General features: G+C 47.8%; 1 protein-coding gene across 2 annotated transcripts in view; it reads right to left on the minus strand.

Moving 5' to 3' along the window:
* shc1 (SHC (Src homology 2 domain containing) transforming protein 1) overlaps positions 1 to 10,508 on the minus strand; it is a 40,390-nt gene that overhangs the window by 13,515 nt on the left and 16,367 nt on the right. For both annotated transcript variants that reach the window (XM_023980487.3, XM_023980488.3), the window contains exons 2-6: positions 5,751 to 5,915; positions 5,353 to 5,423; positions 4,191 to 4,254; positions 3,339 to 3,458; positions 80 to 131 (exon numbers count right to left, since the gene is read on the minus strand). In XM_023980487.3, the coding sequence (XP_023836255.1) occupies positions 80 to 131; positions 3,339 to 3,458; positions 4,191 to 4,254; positions 5,353 to 5,423; positions 5,751 to 5,912 (469 nt within the window). In that variant the 5' untranslated portion in view covers positions 5,913 to 5,915. The remainder of the gene's footprint in view (positions 1 to 79; positions 132 to 3,338; positions 3,459 to 4,190; positions 4,255 to 5,352; positions 5,424 to 5,750; positions 5,916 to 10,508) is intronic.

The following is a 10,508-nucleotide window of genomic DNA, read 5'->3' on the forward strand; positions in this document are numbered from 1 at the left end:
TGACATTGATGTAAGGTACTGAACAAGGACTGGATGTGCTGCTGGATAAATCTATTGGAGGAATGACATTGAGTCTCACCTCTCTGGTTGACTGGATCTTTGGCCACGTATGCTACATACTCTGCTGTGTCCTGAGGGAGAGAGAAGAGAAGAGGGGGATGGGGAGGAGGAGGAGGAAGAGAGGGTGGGAGGGGTAAATGAGAGGGAAATATGAAGAGGAGGGTGAGGAGAAAAGGGGAGAGTGGGTGAGTTGGAAGAGAGAAGGAAGCAAAGACGTTTAGTCGGAAGAGCTATTAACACACAATGATCTAGAGAGGAGGAAGAGGAGGAGGAGGAAGAGCTATTAACACACAATGATCTAGAGCGGAGGAGGAGGAAGAGCTATTAACACACAATGATCTAGAGAGAAGGAGAGGGGAGGAGCTATTAACACACAATGATCTAGAGAGGAGGAGGAGGAAGGGCTATTAACACACAATGATCTAGAGAGGAGGAGGAGGGAAGAGCTATTACACACAATGATCTAGAGAGGAGGAGGAGGAAGAGCTATTAACACCACAATGATCTAGAGAGGAGGAGGAGGAGGAAGAGCTATTAACACACAATGATCTAGAGAGGAGGAGGAGGAAGAGCTATTAACACACAATGATCTAGAGAGAGAGGAGGAGGAGAGCTATTAACACACAATGATCTAGAGAGGAGGAGGAGGAAGAGCTATTAACACAATGATCTAGAGAGGAGGGGGGGAGGAGGAAGAGCTATTAACACACAATGATCTAGAGAGGAGGAGGAGGAAGAGCTATTAACACACAATGATCTAGAGAGGAGGGAGGAGGAAGAGCATTAACACACAATGATCTAGAGGAGGATGGAGAGGAGGAAAGAGGAAGAGCTATTAACACACAATGATCTAGAGAGAGGAAAGGGAGGAGGAGGAAGAGCTATTAACACACAATGATCTAAGAGAGGAGGAGGAAGAGCTATTAACACACAATGATTAGAAGGAGGAAAGAGGAGGAGGAGGAGGAGGAAGAGCTATTACACACAATGATCTAGAAGGAGGAATAGAGGAGAGAGGAAGAGCTATTAACCACAATGATCTAGAGAGGAGGAGGAGGAAGAGCTATTAACACACATGATCTAGAGAAGGATTTCGGAGGAGGAGGAGGAGGAAGGAGAAGAGCTATTAACACACAATGATCTAGAGAGGAGGAATAGCGGAGGAGGAGGAAGAGCTATTAACACACAATGATCTAGAGAGGAGGAGGGAAGACTATAAACACAATGATCTAGAGAGGAGGAAGAGAGGAGGAGGAAGAAGAGCTGAAGAGAAAGAATACATGTCTGAGGAAGAAGGGTAGGGAGTTCCACTGACGTGGATGAAGACAAAGGGAGAAGAGGGAAAGGAGCTAAGGAATACAGAGAGAGATGGATAGAGGAAAAGAAAGATAGACGGAGCAAGACGGAGGAGCAGCGTGACAGGGATAGAGGAGTAGACAGAGTAAAGCAGGGAGAGAGAGCGAGAGAGGAGTAGATGGTAGATGGTGGACAGAGTGAAGCAGGGAGACGCAGCGTGACAGGCGAAGAGAGGAGTAGATGGGTGGACAGAGTGAAGCGGGAGAGGCAGCGTGACATGGATAGAGGAGTAGATGGATGGACAGAGTGAAGCAGGAGAGAGAGAGCATAGAGGAGTAGATGGGTCGGACAGAGTGAAGCAGGGAGAGAGAGAGAGAGGCATAGAGGAGTAGATGGGTGGACAGAGTGAGCACGGGAGAGAGAGAGAGACATGAAGGATAGATGGGTGGGACAGAGTGAAGCAGGAGAGAGGCATAGAGGAGTAGATGGGTGGACAGAGTGAAAGCAGGGAGAGAGGCATAGAGGAGTAGATGGGTGGACAGGTGAAGCAGGAGAGAGAGAGCGAGGAGTAGATGGGCGGCAGAGTGAAGCAGGGAGAAGGCATAGAGGAGTAGAATGGGTTGGACGAGAGGAAGCAGGGAGAGGATAGCAGGGAGATGGTGCGGAGTGAAGCAGGGAAGAGGCATAGGAGGTAGATGCGGTGTTGACAGAGTGAAGCAGGGAGAGAGAGAGGCGAGAGAGAGAGCGAGAGAGAGAGAGAGTAGATGGGTGGACAGAGTGAAGCAGGGAGAGAGGCATAGAGGCGTAGATGGGTGATCAGAGGGAGCAGCAGGGAGAGAGGCATAGAGAGTGATGGTGCCATCGGCAACTGACAGAGTGAAGCAGGAGAGAGAGAGGCGAGAGAGAGAGAGGAGTAGATGGAGTGGACAGAGTGAAGCAGGGAGAGACGCATAGAGGAGTAGATGGGGGACAGAGTGAAGCGCGGAGAGAGGCATAGAGAGTAGAGGGTGGACAGAGGCAGAGCAATGAATAGAGTGGGGAGTAGAGGATGGATAGTGGAGTGAGAGGGGAGGGCATGTATGATCACTGGGGTTCCTCCCAGAAGCGAAAGGAGATGGACTCGCATGTGAGTGAATTTGCATTAATCTGTGAAAAGAGAGAGAGAGGACGGGAGGGGATTTGAGCAGGTGGAGAGAGAAGAGGGAGAGGAGGATATGACGGAGAGATTATCTTCATTCCAGCAGTAGGGGTTGGTTCCAGTTGACAGTTAGATAAAGTGTATACTAAATACCTAACTGACTGGATGATGTAATTAACCACCTAGTAACAGTCTGTAAATAAAAACCCCAGATAGATCAACTCAACAACCACTCTTTCAGGATCCATGTCGTGTGTGTGTGTGGTGTGTGGTTGCTGTGTGTGTGTGGTGTGAGTGTGTGTGTGTGTTGTGTGTGTGTGTGTGTGTGGTGTTGTGTGTGGTGTGTGTGTGTGTGTTGTGTGTGTGTGTGTGTGTGTGTGTGTGTGTGTGTGTGTGTGTGTGTGTGTGTGTGTGTGTGTGTGTGTGTGTGTGTGTGTGTGTGTGTGTGTGTGTGTGTGTGTGTGTGTGTGGTGTGTGGTGTGTGTGTGTGTGTGTGTGTGTGTGTGTGTGTGTTGTGTGTGTGTTGTGTGTGTGGTGTGTTGTGTGTGTGGTGTGTTGTGTGTTGTGTGTGGTGTGTGTGTGTGTGTGGTGTTGTGTGTGTTGTGTGTGTGCTGTTGGTGTGTGTGTGGTGTTGTGTGTGATGTGTGTGTGCGTCGTGTGTGTGTGTTGGTGTGTGTGTGTGTGTGTGGGGTGTGTGTTGTGTGTGTGTGTGTGTTGTGTCTGTGTGTGTTGTGTGTGTGGTTGTGTTGTGTGTGTGGTGTGTGTGTGTGTGTGTGTGTGTGTGTGTGTGTGTGTGTGTGTGTGTGTGTGTGTGTGTGTGTGTGTGTGTGTGTGTGTGTGTCACCTGTTTGCAGTCGGAGGCCAGCAGGTTGAGGCTGCTGGTAGAGACCGTCAGGCTGATGGTCATCCCAGCAAACTGCAGGTTACGTTTCCCCAGAATGGACGTCATACAGCGAGACGACGGCTGGAGGGGGAGGGGAGGGAGGGAGAGAACTTTTAAAAGCTCTTTATTGACCATTCATGTTAAACAGAAGGCCAACAGGGAAAGAAAGATTTCACCAATAAGGAAGATTAAACAGAAGCTATTCTAAAAGAAGATAACAGAGCATAGTAAACGTACTGTACAATATACAGAGAAGAATGTGTGTGTGTGAAGGCAATAGAGAGGGAGAAGCATGTCTGAGCCGTGTGTGTGTGTATATAGAAGAACAGCTGCAGGCTGCCAGTGATCCTGTCTGACTCTGCTCTGTTCAATGGTTCATATGGTCAACACAAACGTAAGCTTGTCTAGTCAAGTCCCACACAGTCCACAGTCTCCCAGGTCCAGACATGCTTTAGCCAAACCAGTCTGTTGTGTATATAGCTGTTTTATGTAGTGTTTGGGTGGATGCTTTAAGCTTTACAGGAATGCCCCCCTCCCCATAAAGACGGGCTGGGCCCGGCCCAGTTGGAGTTGGCCTAGTCTCGGCACACACAACTTAGTCACAAGTCTCCCTCATACAAGGGGCAGTGTGTACATRTGTGAGAGAGAGACAGTGAGAGAGAAAGAGAGAGACAGAGGTAATTACCTRGAAGTACCACTGACCACAGAGTGGACAATCCAGCTAAATCCAGATCCAACAACGCCCTGACTACAGTCCTCCACTTAACACATAAATAAATAATACTCTGTGTGTGTGTGTGTATATTGGTGTACCTTTCTCTTGCGTTGGGCTCCTTTGGCTCCAGGCACTGCCTCACACACCACTGAGATAGCCTCTCTGAAACAACAACACGTGGGAGAATCTCTCTGTAACACACTTGTGCGGATTTCACACTGTGCAGCAGATTAGATGAAATCTGGCAACATGTGACACAGACTTATCACTTGACAACCACACTCATCCTCACCATGGATACAAACATCACTATAGAAACCAGAAGGAACACCACGGATTCCAGAACATGCTAATTTAGAGATTGCGAGGGCGGTAGGCACACACACAATACTGTTACCTATACAGTCCTTTCAGATTGGCAAACATTGTAGCGGCTAGGGACCAAAATAGAACAGGGCAAAAAAGAGAACTGGGGGATATGAACTGGATAATAATGTATTTTAGCTAGTAAGAATACTTTTTGTGATTTGCAATGTTTTGAACCAGAGCCCTATACAGCACTTAGCTCTAACTACATGCTCTGTTTTGTACTACCTAACCACAGTACCACAGTATCTGCGTGCAGTAACCTTTATTTTTAAAATTTATTTTACCTTTTTTTACTTTTATTTTACCTTTACCTTTACCTTTAGGCAAGTCAGTTAAGAACAAATTCTTATTAACAATGACGGCCTAGGAACAGGGGTTACTGCTGTTCGTGGCAGATATGACAGATTTGTACCTGTCAGCTCGGTGATTTGAACTTGCACCTTTCAGTTACTAGTCCAACGCTCTAACCATAGGCTACCCTGCCGCCCAAATTTCAACTTAACTTGATGCATTGCTAACACAGCTTAAAGGAATAGTTCACCCAAATGACAAAATAACACATTGGTTTCCTTACCCTGTAAGCAGTCTAAGGACAAGGTATGACAGCAATCCATGCCTTGGTTTAGTTTTCCTGGCACTGTTTCCAAATGCTAACGTTTTAGCAATTGTTGCACAAATCCCATTCAAGTCATGGTACCGATATTAGCATTTTTCTGCGCATCATGTTCAAATCATCTATAAGTGACTTTGTTGAGCTTCACAATCAATTTTAGATACTTCCGGGGGATTTTGATTGTCATAATGTTTCCATAGACTGCTTACAGGGTAACGAAACCAATATGACATTTTGTAATTGGGTGAACTATCCCYTGAACAATTGGAGGTTCTCACCTGGTGACCTGAGTTCTGGTGTTGAAGTCCAGTGCCCTCATAGACTGTAGCACCTCCACACAGCCCATATACTACACAGGAAATAGAGAGGAGACGCATATGAACAGGGATGCCACTTCCTACAGCACTCCTCTCGATACAGCCCATACACTACACAGGAAACAGGAAAGGAACTCATATGAACTAGGATTCCATTTCCTCCAGAACACCCACACTGACTCGAGGGGCAGATGGAAACAGATAGAGACAGACGGAAAGATGGACAGACAAGAGAATAGATCATTTTGAGAGAGCAACAGAAAAATTGACATATATGGAAAGTTAAAGAAATATGCAAGTACTAGCCTATAGGCCTACATCCTACAAACTGAAAAACAGACAGAACAACCAACTCTTACCCGTACTGAGTAGGCAACCCCAGTGGTGCTGACCACGTGGTCTGAGTGTAGCCATCCTCTGGTGGGCTTGTTGACGAAGGAGCCGTGGCGCGTCCACTCATCTCCCCCCAGCTGCCCCCCCTCCACCCGCGCCCTCCTGGACGCCCCACCCAGCCGGTTCATATCCTGCAGAGGGGGGCGATGGGGGGGAGAGGGGGCTGTTAGACAGGGAGGGGGRTGAGGAGTGGGAGAGCTGGAACTATTACCCCCTGAAGACCCCAAGGGGGCTTGAGCCCGCTGAGGCCTGCTGGAGACCTTGAGGCCTGGGAGTAGAGTAGCAGAGACACCCAGGCGAAGGGCTCCCATCCTGGGGAAGAAGGAACAGAGCGTGGTGGGGCTGTTCTCGGCCCGGCGGGGGGAGGAAGGGGGGAGGAGAGGGAGAGAAACGCCCAGGAGGTGATCTGGAGGAAGAGAGAGGAAGAGGGGAGAAAGGAGGGAGAAAGCCAAGGCCATCCAGAGAGGACACGAGACCATCTGGAGGAAGAGAGAGAGGGAGTGAGGGAGGGAGAGGAGGAGAGAGAGGGAGTGAGGAAGAGAGAGAGAGGAAGTGAGGAAGAGAAGAGAGAGGGAGTGAGGAAGAGAGAGAGAGGAGTGAGGAAGAGAGAGAGAGGGAGTGAGGAAGAGAGAGAGAGGGAGTGAGGAAGAGAGGAGAGAGGGAGTTGAGGAAGAGAGAGAGAGAGGGAGTGAGGGAGTGAGGAAGAGAGAGAGAGAGGGAAGTGAGGAAGAGAGAGAGAGAGGGAGTGAGGAAGAGAGAGAGAGAGAGGGAGGAGGAGAGAGAGAGAGAGAGAAGGGAGTGAGGAAGAGAGAGAGAGAGAGGAGAGGAGAGAGGAAGAGAGAGAGAGAGAGAGAGGAGTGAGGAAGAGAGAGAGAGAGAGGGAGTGAGGAAGAGAGAGAGAGAGAGTGAGGAAGAGAGAGAGGGAAGTGGGTGAGAAAGAGTACAGAGGAGGAAGAGTTAAATTTCTTAGAAGTATTGTCCAGCAGCCTTGGAACCTGAAAACAAAGCTGCTCACAGGAAGAGAAAGGGAATAAAAAGCAGGAGGGATGAATAGAGAGAGGATAAAAAGCAGGAGGGATAAAAGAGAGATTTTCCCTGCCAGAATTGGTGTCTGGCCATAGATCAGCAGGTCTTAACAGAACTTTGCTATATTAAGCTCTGCAGATAATCTAACTCTGTCGTATCGACCCGTCACTGCTTGTTTTGTGTGTTGTGTGTGTGTGTGTGTGTGTGTGTGGTGTGTGTGGTGTGGTGGTGTGTGGTGTGTGTGTGTGTGTGTGTGTGTGTGTGTGTGTGTGGTGTGTGTGTGTGTGTGTGTGGTGTGTGTGTGTGTGTGGGTGTGTGCGGCCTGTGTGTGTCCCTTCTGATCTACTCGTTGGCAGCTGATAGGGTTTTTATGGGCCCGTGTCAGGCAAGAGAGGCTAGTGGATCTACTGCCCCGACAGACACGCTGAAACGCACAACACACACACCACAGACTCACCACTCTGTGTCCATTTACAGGCAGTAGAGTAGGTTTCTACTCCAACACGTGCGAACAGACACAATGATTGAAGGCCCCTTGATGCAGTAACTCATACCACCTGAGTGTCTGTGTCAATAGACAATCACATTTCTGAGGTTGTATGTGGAATCTCCAGGGTGCTCAAAGATGAACAACTGGACTTAAGTGCCATGCTACATTAGTTGACATGCTGATCGTGCTCAAACAGCATTTTTCAGAACAGGTGCTGCATACTTGATCACAAAAATCCTTTTTGATTCTGTCTATTGGAAAGTGGCATTCATTTCTGTGGATTGAAAGTCTAAAATGTGTGTAAGACTGACCGCTGAGACACGAACAACTTTGAGTATCACTCCATCAGTGTGCTGGGTTAGACTCTTAGAGAGTGATCCCCTCTGATCTTCAATTGCTCCTCTTGCTGCTCTCCTCTGTCTTGTAGATGAAGGTGTTTCTTGCGCAGTGTCTGCCGGACTGCCTGACAATGACGGGAGGGAATAAAACAGGGCGGACGGACAGACAACGGTCACTGAGAGGAAAGAAAGACGAGCGTGTTTTTGAGTGAGAGACCAAATAATACAGAGAAAGAGAGAATGAACCACCGTTGTTGTTCAGACTGAAATCACACCAGAGAGTGTGGACTTGTTAGAGAAACACTGAAATAACATTGAACATCTCAGATCCATGATGGAGCTGGTCCCTAAAACTAAGTACACTCACTTCCGGAGTGAATCTCTAAGTTCGAATGAGGCGATACCAACTCCAACCCTTTCTCCCTCCCCCCTTCCACCCCCGCAACCCCCCTCACCTCCTGGGCTACCCTCCCTCCTCCTCCTCCTCTCTCACCCCCATCCCCCCCCTTCCTCCCCCCGCCGGGCCGAGAACAGCCCCACCACGCTCTGTTCCTTCTTCCCCAGGATGGGAGCCCTTCGCCTGGGGTGTCTCTGCTACTCTACTCCCAGGCCTCAAGGTCTCCAGCAGGCCTCAGCGGGCTCAAGCCCCCATGGGGTCTTCAGGGGGTAACAGTTCCAGCTCTCACTCCTCACCCCCTCCCTGTCTAACAGCCCCCCTCTCCCCCCCATCGCCCCCCTCTGCAGGATATGAACCGGGCTGGGTGGGGCGTCCAGGAGGGCGCGGGTGGAGGGGGGGCAGCTGGGGGGAGTGATGTGGACCGGCCACGGTCCTTCGGTCAACAAGCCCACCAGAGGATGGCTACACTCAGACCACGTGGTCAGCACCACTGGGGTTGCCTTACTCAGTACGGGTAAGAGTTGGTTGTTCTGTCTGTTTTTCAGTTTGTAGGATGTAGGCCTATAGGCTAGTACTTGATATTTTCTTTAACTTCCATAATATGTCAATTTTTCTGTTGCTCCTCAAAATGATCTATTCTCTTGTCTGTCCATATCTTTCCGTCTTGTCTCTATCTGTTTCCATCTGCCCCTCGAGTCAGTGTGGGTGTTCTGGAGGAAATGGAATCCTAGTTCATATGAAGTTCCTTTCCTGTTTCCTGTGGTAGTGTATGGGGCTGTATGAGAGGAGTGCTGTAGGAAGTGGCATCCCTGTTCATATGCGTCTCCTCTCTATTTCCTGTGTAGTATATTTGGGCTGTGTGGAGGTGCTACAAGTCTATGAGGGCACTGGACTTCAACACCAGAACTCAGGTACCAGGTGAGAACCTCCAAATTGTTCAAGGGATAGTTTCACCCAATTACAAAAATGTCATATTGTTTCGTACCCTGTAAGCAGTCTATGGAAAACATTATGACAATGCAAAATCCCCCGAAGTATCTAAAATTGATTGTGAGCTCAACAAAGTCACTGTATAGATGATTTGAACATGATGCGCGAAAATGTCATATACGGTACGCGGCATGTACTAAGTTGAAATGACGCTGGGAAGATTGGTCTAATAGTGTACCGATAAACTTGTGGTTTCACAATTGCTATAAACGTTAGCAATCTTGTGAACAGTGCCAGGAAAACTAAAACCAAGGGATGGATTGCTGTCATGACCTTGCCTTAGGACTGCTTACAGGGTAACGGAAACCAATGTTTTTAAATTTCTCAATTTGGGCAGAACTATTGCCTGGTAAGCTGTGTTATGTTTTTAGGGCTAATGATCAAGGTTAAGTTTAGATATGTTGGGGCGAGCAGGGTAGCCTTAGTGGTTTAGAGCGTTGGACATAGTAAACTGAAAGGTTGCAAGCTGCAGAATTCCCGAAGCTGACAAGAGGATACAAATATGTCATTATCTGCCCCTGAACAGAGCAGTTATAACCACTGTTCCTACAGGCCGTCAATAATGGTTTATAAGAATTTTGTTCGTAACTTGAGAACTTTGCCTATAAGGGTTAAAAGGTAAAGTGAAAAATCTATAAAAAAGTAAAAAAGGTATAAATAAAATTTAAAAAAATAAAGGTTTACTGCACCAGCAAGTAATGTTGGGTACTCGGAGTTAGGATAAGGTAATACAAAACAGTAAGCCATGTTAGTTAGAGCTAAGTGCTGTATAGAGGACTCATGTCTCCAAAAACATCTGCAAATCAACAACAAAGTATTCTTACTAGCTAAAGATACATTATTTATCTCCTAGTTCATAATCCCGCCACGTTCTCTTTTTGGCCCTGTTTCTACTTTTGGTCCCTAGCCGCTACAAGTGTTTGCAATCTTGAAAGGACTGTCTAAGTAGGTTTAAACAGTATATTTGTTGTGGTCGCTTACCGCCCTCACAGCAACTTAGCTAACCACATTAGCATGTTCTGTGAATCCTTGCGGGTTTTCCTTCTGGTTTCTATAGTGAGTTTGTATCCCATGGTGAAGGATGAGTGTGGTTGTCAAGATGATCAAGGTCTGTGTCCACATGTTGCCAGATTTTCATCTAATCTGCTGGCACAGTGGTGAAATCCGCACAAGTGTGTTACAGAGAGATTCTCGCCACGTGTTGTTGTTTCCAGAGAGGCTATCTCAGTGGTGTGTGAGGCAGTGCCTGGGCGCAAAGGAGCCCAAACGAAGAGAAAGTACACACAATTATATACACACACACACAGAGTATTATTTATTTATGTGTTTAAGTGGAGGACTGTAGTCCAGGGCTTTGGTTGGATCTGGATCTGGATTTAGGTGCGCTAGGATTCGGTCCACTCTGTGGTCAGTGGTACTTCTAGGTAATTAACCTCTGGTCTCTCTCTTTTCTCTCTCACTGTCTTCTCTCACACATGTACAA

The sequence above is a fragment of the Salvelinus sp. IW2-2015 genome, linkage group LG35 (assembly GCF_002910315.2).
Source record: "Salvelinus sp. IW2-2015 linkage group LG35, ASM291031v2, whole genome shotgun sequence".
Taxonomy (NCBI): domain Eukaryota; kingdom Metazoa; phylum Chordata; class Actinopteri; order Salmoniformes; family Salmonidae; genus Salvelinus; species Salvelinus sp. IW2-2015.